This window comes from Arvicanthis niloticus, chromosome 24 (assembly GCF_011762505.2).
Source record: "Arvicanthis niloticus isolate mArvNil1 chromosome 24, mArvNil1.pat.X, whole genome shotgun sequence".
NCBI lineage: Eukaryota > Metazoa > Chordata > Mammalia > Rodentia > Muridae > Arvicanthis > Arvicanthis niloticus.
The window spans coordinates 34,061,840-34,076,344 of NC_133432.1; the positions used below are offsets into that span (position 1 = coordinate 34,061,840).

The following is a 14,505-nucleotide window of genomic DNA, read 5'->3' on the forward strand; positions in this document are numbered from 1 at the left end:
TGCTCGAATGGCCATGTGGGAATACAGGAAGAACCACTACAGTGTACACTTCAAATGGATCAACTGGGTATGTCAGTTCCAGCTCAAACTGCCCTTACAAAGCAAACACTGGGGTCAGGATGGTTCAGTGGTTAAACTGCTTGTCACCAAGCTGGGAGACCTGAGTTTTATCCTTGGAATCCCCTTGATGCCCACAAGATGTTCTCTGATCTACACACAGGCACATACACATATGCATGTGCAGACACATGAACACATGCACAAACACATGCACACACACTTTCCTAAGCTGTCTGGCTTGGCGCTGACTTCCAGTGTGGTCTTCGAGATTCCATTTCTTCACTTTTCATTTAGTCCTGTCCTGCTTTGCTGTTTTGCTCTTGACATCTGTCACTTCTAATAGGCACAGGGATGCAAGTGTTCCTTAAAGTTAGGAAGAATACAAGCCTAACCTTCCAACAATGTCCTGGGGTATCCCTGAGTACCATCCCTGGTGCCGGAGAGAGGACTGACCACAGGACAGAAGCAGTCTGGGCATCCAGTTTGGACAAAGCCCAAAGCCCTGGCTCAGGTGGAGATGGAATCCGCAGGTTTGGTCCACAGTAGCTAGGGCTGGGGAATGGCCCCGCTGGAGCTTTGCTGCAAAGGCCCCGGACCTGAGTTTGATGCCCAGAACCCGCGAGAAGGGCATGTGACCACACGTGTGCCTGTAACCCCAGGACAGTGTGGGTGGTGACAGGCTTGCCGAAGCTTGAAACAGCAAGCCAAGGGGTTTGCAGACAAGAGTTTGATGGCCCGAGTGACCCTCAAGCTGACCTGCACATGTGCAGGCTAGCATGCATGTCTGCCGTGTGCACACATACAAATAACACAAGATAATCACAGATCAGAATGACGTCATGTCTCAACAGTATAAAGTGGAAAGTGGATGAAGGCCCTGGGTTCAGTTCCCAGCACCCACACAGAGATACACAACCATCGGGCCTCCAGGGGCACTGTACATGCGAGGAACATAGACACACATGCACATGAAATCTATACACATCAAATCCTTAAAATTTAACTAAAGATGTATGTTCCATAGGGCTGGGGTGTAGCTCACTGAAAACACACCTGCTAAGTATGTGCAACTCCATGGGCTTGAATCTCAGCACCGCAAAATCAAAGTCCCATAACGCCTATGAAACTGTTTAGAAAAAATTTATTTTGAACACATGAAAGGAAATTTTAGAGATACCCACCCCCCAATAAAACACAGATCCTTTCCAAGGTGATGGGGAATCCCAACAGGTGTCCCTGAGCAGTGCCCAGTGCTGCATTCCAGCTGGGTCTCACCCTCTGCATTCTGAGCTCACGGAGCTGCAGAGAGCCGGTGTTGGTGGCAGAGACACTTCACATTCCTGAGGCAGGGCAAATGGACCCGCAGGCGGCTTACCCACCAGCATGCCCTGGTGGCAAACTGAGAGTGACAACTGTCACTCACAGACTGGTGTATCTAAAAACACCTGCAACACTCTCTGCAGAGGGTGGAGCCCACTCCCTTTCATCATCCAATCTGGATATTTAATATGACCAGGTAGGAGGCACCCTGGCAACAGCAACTTGGGATATCAGTACCAAGATGGTTCTGCCAGCTGGAGTGACCACCTGCTGCTTACCAGGGGTCCTTGCCCATGGGGCCAGCACCCCTCTCTCCAAAGGCTTCCTTGGCCCAGGTACAAGGCACACAGCCGCTTGGCGGCTTGGCTCGGAGGGGCCAGCCTAGCGGATGGGCCTGAATGGAAAGGTCACACCTGAGATGAAGGTGTGCCCTGGGTGCGAAGGCAGGGCTGGGTGGGCAGCTGGGTGGGCTGGCACAGCCCCGTAGGCCAGCGGGGGAGTATGGATATGCGGATAGAACCCAGGGGGAAGAGCGGTGTGTGGCGACTGCTGCACTGGGCCCGAGATCACCAGCTGGAGCAGGCTGAAACACAAGGAGAGAGATTAAGACTGAGGCCTTAAGCCCAGTGCTATCACTTGGGCGTCTGGCCTATTTTCCCAAATGCTACAAGCCTGAGAGCACATGCCTGTAGTCCCAACACTCCAGCAGCTGCTCTGTCCCTCCCGAGTCAGGGGCTCCTGGAAGGTGAACCTGGAGCACAGGACACGGGGAAGGGAATGATGCTTAGCAGGATCCAGCCCAGGACCCAGAGAGACGGACCTGCAGGGATACAGCTATAATCCCACCAAGGATGGGTGGATACACTTGGAACCTTGGACCGTGTGAAATTCTCCATGTGGCATCCAGAACCCTAAGCCCTCAGAACTCGAGGCTTATAGAGGCTGGCCTCTGTGCTGGTTCTAGTTTTACATCAACTTGACAGAAGCTAGAGTTATCTGAAGGGAGGGAACCTCACCTGAGAAAATGCTTTCATAATATCTGGCTGTGGGGCATTTTCTTTATTAGTGATTGATTGATTGATGGGGGAGGGCCCAGCCCATTGTGGGTGATGTCATCCCTGCACTGGTGGCCCTGGGTTCTGTAAGAAAGCAGGCTGAGCAAGCCATGGGGAGCAAAGCTGAGAGCAGCACTCCTTCATGACCTCTGCATCAGCTCCTGCCTCCAGGTTCCTGCTCTGCTTGAGTTCCTGTCCTGACTTCCTTCTATAATGAACAGGATGCGGAAGTCAAATAAACCCTTTCCTCCCCAGGCTGCTTTGGTCACAGTGCTTCGTCACAGCAAGAGTAACCCCAACTACCACAGCCTCCAGAGGATCCTGGGCCTGAGCCCCCTCACCGACATAGTCTCAGGACAGCAACTTGGCCACCAGGAAAATATCAATTCTAATTGAGTTCTGACTGCATTCCACACGTAGGCCCCACAAAGATGGCTTTTCAATAGCTTATTATGATTCAAAGAATCATAGCCCCAAGGTCTAAGGCAGTGAGAAGCCAGAGCCATACCCTCCCTGCCCAGACCAGAGGCTCTACCGTGACCCTCACAACTTCTTCCTTTCTACAGCCTCCACTGTCTGGAATGCCCCATCCTAAGTTCAGAGCTGTTCTGAGGTTCCTTCCCAGCTGGCAACAGGACCAGAACCTTCCTGCTATAAGCTCAGCACATCCACCTTCCCCAAGTCAGTCTGCCAGTCAGCCTGGCTCTCCAAGCTGAGGATACAGCCTCCCAGCTTAGGTCCCTGCTGCAGACACAAGCTCCTGCTCTCCCCGCCCAGTCTCACTGAACCTCAGCCTGGCTCTGTACCTGTACCAGTGTTGCTCTCTCTCATCACCAAATCCAGCCTTCCAGTTCCAGCTCGGGCCTCTCATCCCCTTGACCCCCAGCTCCACCATGCTACACCTCCCTGCACACTGACCCCGATGCAGCTGTACCTAGTGACAGCCTGCCTTCAAGTAGACCCCGCTGCTCTTTGGACACTGTCTTGAGCTTCCCAAGAGCAGAGGGTGGGACTGTCACAGACCCTCCTGTAGCAGCACAGGGGACCCAAAGCTTCCAGGAGACCTCAGATAGTCACTGAAGAGAATAGGCAGAGTTAAGAGGCCAATGCACCCGAGGCCTTTTCAAAAACAAACAACAAAATCCTACACATGTCTACTTCTATCTCATGTGTGAGGATTATTCTGCCTGCGTATATGTCTGTGAACCACATGCATCCAGTGCACGGGAGGCCAGAAGGGGGTGTGGGGCATTAGTCAGTTGTGAGCTGTCATTTGAGTGCTAGGAATTCAAATCAGGTCCTCTGTAATAGCAACAAATACTCTGAACCACTGGGCCATCTCTCCAGACCCTCTGAAGTATTTTCATTTACATCACATTTTGTTATTTTTTAACAAAATAACTCTGAGTAGTAGTTAATCCCAGCACTCAGGAGGCAGGGATGAGTGGATCTCTGAGTTCGAGGCCAGCCTGGTCTACAGAGTGAGTTCCACGACAGCCAGGGCTACACAGAGAAACCCTGTCTCAAAAACCTACATGGGCTACATGGCCAGACTCCCTCCCTCCCTCCCTCCGCCCCCACCCCCACCTCTCTCTTAAAAAAAAAAAAGAAAAAAGAAAAAAAGAAAAAAAAAGAAAAAAAAATCCAAAAGAAAAAGTCAAGAAGCCCAGTGAGCACTACGGGGGCCATACTACAGGGGCCTCAGAGAGTTAGCATTTCCAGAAGTTTCCAGTTTGGTTGCAAAGTTAGAGCTCACAGTATTCAAGGTGAAATGCAATGTTCTTGTAGCCAGAAGCAAAAAAGCAGTGGCCCTGACCAGTACTCCGGTCACTGCAGATCGCCTGTGTGTCCCACCTGCACCTTGCACCTCTCCCACTCCACTACTGAGCCAGACACTCGGCCACTCTCCCACAAGAACTCAAGAGTACAGGACTGGGTGACAGGGCATCCATGGCACAGACCACCCTCCTTCAACTTGCAATGAAGCAGCACTCAGGTGACCTGCCAGCTCCTGCCCAGAATGGCTAGTCTGGCAGAGCTAGGAACCAGGTGCTGGTGGTGACAACCAGTGTAGCTAAGATGCCAACCTCTCTATCCAGGCCACCTGCCAGCACCAGTCCTGGGACCCAGGAAAAAGTGACAGGATCAAGTGGCCCAGGACCCAACAACAAATGAATCAAGACGAGCAGTCCTACCTGCACCTCAGGTAAGCCTGCCCTGCTCACACCTCAGCACTGCTGTAAGCCTGCCCTGCTCACACCTCAGCACTGCTGTAAGCCTGCCCTGCTCACACCTCAGCACTGCTGTAAGCCTGCCCTGCTCACACCTCAGCACTGCTGTAAGCCTGCCCTGCTCACACCTCAGCACTGCTGTAAGCCTGCCCTGCTCACACCTCAGCACTGCTGTAAGCCTGCCCTGCTCACATGCCTGGCTTCAAATGAAAACAGCGCCTTGCTCAGCAGTCAGTTACTACTGTGTGGGTGTATGTGATGCACACATACATGCACATACGCACATGTCATGTACATACATACAGTCACTCATGTATGTAAATGCGGGCACATGTGTGCCATGGCAAACATGGAGGTCAGAGGCCAACCTCAGATGTCAGCTCTCACCTTCCACCTGGCTTGAGCTAGAGTCTCCACCGTTTCCCATCGTCCTCTGGGCTAGCTGCCCTGCGAGCTGTCAGGGAATTTCCCATCTCTACCTCCACTCTGGCTACAGAATTGGGAATTACGGATAACTTGCGTGCTACAAGTTGCTTTTTGAATGTGGGTCCTGAGTATCTAACTCAGGCCCCCTTGCTTATGCATCAAGTATTTTCCGGCTGAGCCAACTCCCAGCCACAGTTATTATTAGCAGCTATGCAGCCCTCTCTTCCGAGATATGACGGTCACTGACCGGTCCCCTGTACCTGGGATCGAGGGCCACCATGCGCCTGTGAACTGCATGTGACTCTGTTGTGCGCAGACTCAGAGTCACAAAACTGGACTGCTCATATTCTGAAAGGACAGCAGCTCCCATGACACACTATGGGACAGACAGCATCACCACCCCCAAAGGGAAACTGAGGCCCAGAGACACACACAGAGACTGCCCAAGTGCCTGCTGAGGAAAGCCATGCACAGGTAGGGCCAGCACACTGGGCTCTGGGGTCACCACAGTGTGGGCACACCACCCTCAGCACGTACAGATTTTGGCTTCGCTTCTGAGAAGAGTCACAGAAGTGCAATGTCCAGGTTCTGAAAGGGACAGCAGCTCCCATGAGACACTAAGGCCAAGCACTGCTCTAAGAGAAGCACACTGATTTAGCATCTTTGAGTGACACTGGGAGAGTGCTATGGACTTTCCCACTCCAGTGACAGGGCTGTCCTGAGCCTCCGCTTTTCCCAGGGCTAATCTAACCCTGCAGAAAGCTCATCAGGGGCTACTTGGCCACCTGTAGACAAGATTTGCCCAGGACCAAGATGTCTGCCCTGCCCTGCCTCTTGCCATCCCACCCTGTCCCAGCAATGCCAACCCAGTTGAAGGTAGGAATACCTACTTGTTATGGGGTAGCCGGGAGCACAAGGTTCTCAGGTCATCTGTAATTAAGGAGACATGAGATTAGACTAGGAGACCTGGGTTTGAGGCTCTTAACAAGACTGCTGGCCAGCCATCAGCAGGCCCTGCTGCGGCAGTCTCCCAGCCTGCTGAGAAACTGGATTCTCCTCAATGGCAGTTTTCACTAAAAAACAAACAAACAAACAAACAAACAAACAAACTGGAAACAGAAGAAGCCGCTTGGAAAGGGGTAACCTGCTGACAATGTGTTGAGTGTCTGGAAAAGAGTCACAAGTCAGGGCTCTCACTGAGTAATCAGATAAAAGGGTAAAAGGGGCCTCGTCAAGGCAACCGTCCACTGGGGACACAGGCCAACAGTGTCTTAGACAGCAAACACGGGGCTGGCACTGTGGCTCCATGATAGAGAGCTTGCTAGCATGCACGAGGCTAGCATGCATGAGGCCCCAGCTCAATCTCTAGTACAGTCTGCCGCCCCCAAAAGAGGATATCAGACAGCAAACATAGCCAAGCATGGTGATTCACTCCCATAATCCTAGCACTCAAGCAGAGGCAGACGAGTTTCAAGCCAGCCTGGGATATACAAAGCAAGATCCACCTCTCACACACAGTGATATCTTAGTCCTACGGAGGACAAGTTCTGTGTGCTCTAGCTGCCCTGTGCCCAGAGAGCCAGGGACCATCTGCAACCTTATCTAGAGCAGAGCATCATCCCATGAGGGTGACTCTGGGGGACATTCTAGGTCTTTCCACCAACCTCCCTAATAGTCATGGGATGGGTAGCAAGTCACTAAAAAAGCAAAGGCATTATGTGTCTGGGATCCCCTGTCCTTTCTTCCTACAACACTGGGTTGCGGGGTCGGCACTTACCTCTCGTGCACAGCAGGGCCCCTGATGTCATGGCCACCTGCAAGGCCTGGGCCAAGCGGTCCAGTGCAAGCTCAATCTCCTGGGAGGCATTGAGGGGGTTCAGTTCATCTGCTAGTCTGTTGATCTCCTCCACAAGAGGGACCATGTGGTCGAACAGGATGAGCCCCAGGCGCCCGTACAGATTCTTCTCGGTCAGGTGCAGCTGGAGCGTCATAAGGACCTGCAGGACGCTCAGGTGGAGCTTGGAGTACAGCAGGTGTGAGTCTCTGTCCGTGCCTGTGCCCGTGCCCGAGTCCTTGGCAACCTTTTGACTGATGTGGCCATTGGATAGGCAAGGCTTCTTCCTTTTGTAAGCCAGAGGGGCCTTCACGCACCACCGGATCAGCCCAATGAGGGGCGTGAGCTCTAAAAATCCTATGGGCAGGTTGGCGGCGATGGGAGTATTTAAAAACGTGATGAGAATCAGCCTTGGGTCCTCGAAAATCCAGCTGACAATCATTTCAAGCAAGTCCAAAGGTGGGATGAGGTCATCTGCAAAGAGACATGCAGTCAGGAGTGGCTCTGGCCTTGGGGACAGGAGCAGAGTGGACTTGGAGGATGGGTCTCTGAGTTTACAGCCTTGTGTCTGGTGCTCAGATGCTTACTGCCCAAGTCACTCATCTCTGTCTCCCTTCTGACATCTGCTCCATGATCGATATCCCGTCCCCAGTGTCCAAGACCCTAAGGCCAAAGTCAAGGCTCAGAAAAGCACAAATAAAAATAAAAACGACCTCAATAAGTTAATAATTCCACCCCCATACACATGTACTTATTTAATAGTGTGTGTGTGTGTGTGTGTGTGTGTGTGTGTGTGTGCGCGTGCGCGCACGCTCGTGCATGTAGTGTATGTGGGGGATCAGAGGACTCCCTGCAGCCGTCCCTTCTCTTTGCACTTTTACATGGGTCCCAGGGATTGAATTCAAGTTTCATGCTGTATGGCATGTGCTTCTAAATATGGTTCTCAACCTCCCGAAAACTGTGACCATTCAATACAGCGCCTCATGGTATGGTGACGCCAAACCATAAAATTATTTTCACTTCATAACCGTAATTTTGCTCTTGTTATGAACTGTAATGTAAATATTTTTGGATGGGGTTTACCAAAGGGACTGCGGCCCACAGGTTGAGAACTGCTGTGCTACACGATGCACTATCTCCCCAGCCCCTAGCTCAAAACTACTGCCGTACTTCAGCCCTTGTCTGGGTGTAGGTTTCTTCCCTAGATCTGGTATCTCCTCCGTAGTACAGTGACAGCTACAGTGCCCTTCAGAGAGTAGCACAGAGTGCTGGAGTCAGCCATCAGCAGCCAGTGGTCATCTCAGCCAAAAGCTGGAACCCTTATCTAAGTACCAGCGTGACTCCGGAACAGCACTAACAAGGGTGCAAGTTGGCACTGACTCTGGGCCTACTATGTGTCAGGTGCTGGTCTCAGTCCTTTATACAGACCAACCCACTTAATCCACACACCATCCCAGAGTTCTTTCTCAGAACTCATTGGAAACACATGGTGGAGCCGGGCACGGTGGTGCACATCTCTGATCCCAGCACTCAGCAGGCAGAGGCAGAAGGATCTCTGTCAGTTCACGGCTAGCCTGGACTACAAGTGAGTTCAGGATAGCCAGGGCTGTTATACCAAGAAACTCTGTCTCACAAAACACCACCACCAACAACAAACAAACAAAAACAAAAAAACAAACAAAACAAACAAAAAAAGCCCCAAACCACAAACAAAACAAAACCAACAGTTGGTGGTCTCATCTCTGATTCTGTCAGCCTGGCTTCTGTGTCACCAAGCTACACTGCCCAGCCTCCTCTCTGAGGCTATGTGTTCTCAGCTCACGGGAGAGGAAAGCCTGACAGAGTCCACTCTGATGCTTGCCTCAAGCATGTCAGAGAAGGACTTGGAAAGCGAGGCCTGTGCTCCCTCCCCTGTGTTGGAATAAGGTTCCCAGTCTTTCTTCCTCTAGAAGACCATCTCGCAGTATCCTGACAACAGTGCCCCTCGGCAGCAGGCTGCAGCTGTAGTCTACAACCCCCCTGTGGCAACTCTGCCCCTGCCCCTGACCCCTCAATTCCCCAAGGAGTTTCTGCCCCTATGTTTCTAACACATGTCCAGGCCTCAGTGGAGACGCCTGCTGTGGCCTAAAGGCAGTGAGCGCTCAGGTGAAGGTGTGCATCTGTGCCCTGGGCATGCGTGCTTGGTGACTGAATTCTTCATTCCCACAGAGGTCTGTGCTCTTGAACCCGTTTTGCCTGCACGTATGTATGTGCACCACATGCATGCAACTCAATCCTCTGTAGAAGCGCCAAGTGCTTCTAACTGCAGCAGCACCCGGGCTTTGTCACCCATTCCTTCCATCATGGACACATTCCCAGGACCGGATCAATGAACAGGGCTTTCTGTGTAAGTCCTTCCACATCTGTGTCTTCTCTGGCCCCTACTTCCTGGCTGTCCTTCCAGAAGACCTAGGTTTAATTTCCCAGCATCCACATGTGGCTCGCACCTGACTATAATTACAGTCCCAGGGCATCTAACACCTTCTTCTGGTTTCCCAATGATACGACCAATTCATGTGGTGCACATGTATACATGTGGGCATCCACACACCAGAAGAAGACGAGAAGGGGAAGAAGAAGAGAAGGGAGAAGAGGAAGAAGAAGAAGGGAGAAGAGTAGGATGGGAAGAAGAAAGAATAAGCCTTAAAGATGGATGAATGGATGATGAATGGATGGATGATGGATGGATGGTGGATGGATGGATGGATGATGGATGGTTGGATGGATGGATGGATGGATGATGGATGGATGAATGAAGGATGGATGGATGGATGGATGGATGATGAATGGATAATGGATGGATGATGGATGGATGAATGAAGGATGAATGGATGGATGGATGGATGGATGGATGATGAATGGATAATGGATGGATGATGGATGGATGAATGAAGGATGGATGGATGGATGGATGGATGGATGATGAATGGATAATGGATGGATGGATGGATGGATGATGGATGAATGAAGGATGGATGGATGATGGATGGATGGATAATGGATGGACGGATGGATGGATGATGGATGGATGGATGGATGCACACTTGCTGCTCTTCCAGAGGACTTGTGTTTGGTTCCCAGCTCTCACACTGGGCAGCTCACAACTGCCTGTGCCTTCACCTTCAAGGGACCCGACACTCAATTCTGGCTTTCTTGGACACCTGACTCTCACACACATGCACATAACTAAGAATGGATCCTGTGGAGAGCAGTCACATGTCCATGGAGAAGGACCTGCAGCTCAGCTCTTATTTCTGCCATCCAGACCTAAGCAACCGAGAAGCCGTGAACACAGCCGCTTCTATCAGACGGCAAAGATGGAGATACCGTACGTTCAGGCTTAGTCCCAAAATAATGATGTGTACTTTGCAGTTAAAAAAAAGTCAGTGGCAAGGGTCTGAAGAGTGGTTAAGAACACTGACTGCTCTTAACCTGAGTTCAGTTCCCACGTTTGGACAATCTGTAACTTCAGCTCCAAGGGCCTCTGTGGGCACTGCGCGCGCACACACACACACACACACACACACACGTGTACATGCACACACAAACAACAAATAAAACAAAAACCAATGTACTCACTGGTACATGGGTATAGTTCCAGGGTAGAATGTTTACCCAGCATGCTCGAAGCTCTGGGTTCCACCCCCTGCACCACAAAAAAAAGATTAAAGTACACAAGGGTGGTGTGCACCGGAAGCTGCTGGACACTTACCTGAGGACAGGTCGTAGAGCGCGGTCACAGCCGTTATGAACTGGCAGCAGAAGCGAGGACTGGCACTGAAGATCTGCTTCAGTGTCTGGACAGAGCCTGGCACCAGACAGCAGTAGTCATCCACAAGGGCCCTGGCAAGCCTCACGCAGTAGACCACAGGCGTCCGCTGGGAGGAAGCCACAGTGCACGTCACTGAGAAACCCCGAGCTAGCAGGCAAGAGCTGCATACAAACAGTGAAGACCGCCCAAGCAGACGGACATTTCGGGGCTCGAGAGACCTGCTAACAAAGTCCCTTGGAGCAGGGCCTCATCATCTCAAGCCCATGGAGCCAGTCCACTGCCACTTCCCAGCCAAAGGTGAGCATGTCTCCACCAGATGGGAAAGCTTACCAGCAAGCTACCCTACACTCCCACACTAGAGGGCGCAGGTGAGTTCTCACAACAGGGACCATGCAAAAGGTGCATTGAGTTTAGGCTGGCCTAGGCTAGAGAGCTGGACTTGCTTTTCTTAAGGTTTTATTTTTCAAGGTGTGTAGACCCATGTATCCGTGTGAGAGATTCATATGAGTACAGGCATTCAAGGAGGACAGAGGGGTGATGGATCCCCAGGAGCTGGAGTTATAGGCACTTGGAAGCCAGATGTGGGTGCTAAGAACCGAATTTGGGTCCTTTGTATGAGCAATATGTCTCTTAACCACTAAGCCATCTCTCCTTCCCTCTGCATACTGTTTTTAAAATCCAATCATTTTGCCTAAGAATTAGATTTTCCATTTATTCTGAAGATGAAGACTTTTTTTTTTCTTTACCAAGAAATTAATTGAAGGCCAGGTATGGTGTCACAAATCTTTAATATGGGGAGGCAGAGGGAGGCAGATCTTTGTGAGTTAGAGAGTGGCCTGGTCTACACAGTGAATTCCATGCCAATCAAGGGTACACAGTAAGACTCTTTTAAAAAAAAAGATGAGGGGATGGCGGATGATTTGGCAGCTTTTGCCCCACAAGCCTGACAAACTGAGAGAAAACTCTGTAACTACATAAAGGCAAAAGAAGTGGGGGCTGGAGAGATGGCTCAGTGGTTAGGGGCACTGGCTGCTCTCCCAGACGCCCCAGGTTCGATTCCCAGCACCCACATGGTGACTCACAGCCATTTGTAACTCTGGTTCCAAGGATCGGAAGCCCGCTTCCAGCCTCCACGATGTGAGCACCAAGCACACAGGTGGTACCCAGACACACACACAGGCAAAACATCCCCACACAAAACAATTAAAAGTCAGTAAATAATTTTAAAGATTTAAAATGAAAAGGAGGCGAGGAAGCAGGGCGGTGGTGGCGCACGCCTTTAATCCCAGCACTTGGGAGGCGGAGGCAGGCGGATTTCTGAGTTTGAGGCCAGCCTGGTCTACAGAGTGAGTTCCAGGACAGCCAGGGCTACACAGAGAAACCCTGTCTTAAATAACGGAAAACTAAAAAAGGTGAAAGTAGTGAACTGACTTCACAAAGCTGTCCTCAGACCTCCACAGGTGTGCCGTGGCACAGGCGACCACACACATTATACACATGTACATTAATAATCAGTAAACGTTTTAAATAAGCTGGGTGTGATGGCACATACCTTTAACCACAAACACTCAAGAGGCAGAGACAGGTGGGTCTTGGTTGAGTTCAAGGGCAGCCTGGTCTACATTTTGAGATCCAGGACAGCCTGGGCTACATAACCAGAATCTGTTTCAAAATAAAACAAATCCTAACCATTTACTACTGTGTGCATAAGAAGGCTACAATTCCCGAGCCAGGCACACTGGCTCCTATAATTCTCAAGAGGCTCGGGTAGAAGGGTCATGAGGTCTGAATACAGCTTGGGCTACATACCAAATCCTTGTTTCAAAAAAGATCAAACAAACAAAAAATTGTTTGCTCTATAAAAACGGAACTGGGTGTAGCACCTAGGCAGCAATGTAACACCAAGGCAACAATGATTGATGACATCATGTTATATCCAAACTCTTGTTATCCTGTCTATGGAGACTGTGGGAAGTAACGCTGCTATTTCGACAGCAGTACCTGGAGCCAGGAGGCCGCACATTCCAACACGGGGATCCGACACACAGCCACGGCCATGGAGACTAGTTTTCCCAACAAGCTCATCCGGCTGTCGTCGGCTTTGTTCCCTTGGGGGCTGAAAAGGGAGGAGAAAATGATCTGCCGCACAGAGTCCTTGCTCTGCTCCTGGAAATAACTGCACATGATTTCAAGAAGCTGGAGCTCCTGGAGCGAGTTCAGTCTCTGTGAAAACAAACCCGGAAGAGAAGCTGTGAAAGAGGGCCTATACCTGCCCCTTAGCTCCCACAGTAAAGGATTAGGGAAGTGTGTGCTTGGAATCCCAGCACACACAAGGCTGGGTCTAGAGGATCTTGACTTCCAGGTTGGCCCGAGATACATGGTACACAGTAAGACAGTGTCTCAAAAGGAAAAAAAGAAAATCTGTTCTTTTTCCCAGGGTGCACTTTTTGACCTTTGTGAAGCCTAAGCCCGGGGGCTTAACTCTACGAATAAGCAAAGGAAAAAGCCCTGCATCTAGTTAAGCAACATCCCAGAGGGATGTTAAGTAGCCAGTTCCCAAAGCCACCACCAGGCTCATTGGTGGGCGACTGTCACACGCCTGCGAGCCGGGCACGCGGCTGAGCAACGCCGCTGGACTGCAGGGCGGGGGGCTGAAAGAGGAGCGAGACCCCGGGGCGAGCGCCTGTCACCGAGCGAGGGCACGGCCGGGGCGAGCACCTTGGGCTGCGCGCCGCGCTCCTTGGGCACCTGGAACACGAACTCCTCCAGCAGCTCCACGGAGCCCTTGTCCACGATGGGCAGCGGCGCGCTCTGCAGCTGGCTGCTGAAGTAGATGTCCAGGTGGTACAGCACCTCCTTGGCGGCGCTCAGCGCGTCGCGCCGCAGCAGCGAGTGGCGGATGTCGCTCATGGTGCGGCCGCCCTGTCCCCGCCGCGAGTCCTACTTCCGCCCGGAGACAAAGAGGCGCGACTGGCCTGGGCCCCGACGCGGGCAGGGTCGCGGCGCCCGCCCGCCGCTAACAGACGCCGACCCGCTCAGGGGACCATGGTCCCCGCCGCCGCCGCCACAGGCCAGCGGGTGTCCTGGGGTCCGACTGCGGCGCCGCCCAGAGCCGCGGGAGCCGACGCCGCTCGGCCGAACCGGCGGCGGAATGCCGGGGTGGCGACGGCGGCCCGCAGGGGCCAAGCTCGGGCCGCGGCTGCGCGCTCTCGTGGGCGCCCCCTGGAGGTAAGGCCCGCACGGGCAAGCACGAGGGCCCGCCCCGCCGTCTTACCAAGTTTTGTCGGGACTTCAGAGGTGTTCTTGCCGCCTCTGATTATCAGACACTCAGAGGTGTTCCAAGCCGGCACCACGTATGCAAGCCTTCTCGTGTTCCCCACCAACCAGATCGCCCCCCCCGGGGGGGCTACTAGGACAAATGATGCTGGTAAGCAGCCCCACGCCCTGATCCCTCTGTTCCAGCGTCTCTGTTTCCAAATTCTCTCCTGACTCCCGGCCCCTCTTAACTGCTATGTTCTAGGCAAGTCAGGAGGACTATGGGAATCGTAGTACATGGTTCAACCCACATGCTCTCTGTTCCTGAAAACCTCCCACCCTACTACACCCCTACCCTGACCCAAGAATTTGAATACAATCTAGGGGCAAATCATTTACACTTTACACTCAACTGTCAGTGAAGAGTGCAGATTCTTTTTTTTTTTTCTTTCTTTTTTGGTTTTTCGAGACAGAGTTTCTCAGTGTAGCACTGGCTGTCCTGCAACTCGATGT

General features: G+C 52.0%; 1 protein-coding gene across 2 annotated transcripts; it reads right to left on the reverse strand.

The window, feature by feature from the left end:
• Window positions 1-1,184: 1,184 nt before the first annotated feature.
• Window positions 1,185-13,920, reverse strand: Ints15 (integrator complex subunit 15). 2 transcript variants are annotated; one of them, XM_076923589.1, is made up of 6 exons: window positions 13,486-13,920; window positions 12,739-12,960; window positions 10,678-10,843; window positions 6,870-7,400; window positions 5,983-6,022; window positions 1,185-1,963 (listed from the first exon to the last, which is right to left on the reverse strand). In XM_076923589.1, the coding sequence occupies exons 1-6, from the start codon at window positions 13,645-13,647 to the stop codon at window positions 1,762-1,764; spliced, it is 1,323 nt and encodes a 440-aa protein (XP_076779704.1). In that variant the 5' UTR covers window positions 13,648-13,920; the 3' UTR covers window positions 1,185-1,761. The 2 variants fall into 2 exon arrangements, with proteins under 2 accessions (XP_076779704.1, XP_076779703.1); XM_076923588.1 differs by having other exon boundaries at window positions 13,456-13,919.
• Window positions 13,921-14,505: the final 585 nt, after the last annotated feature.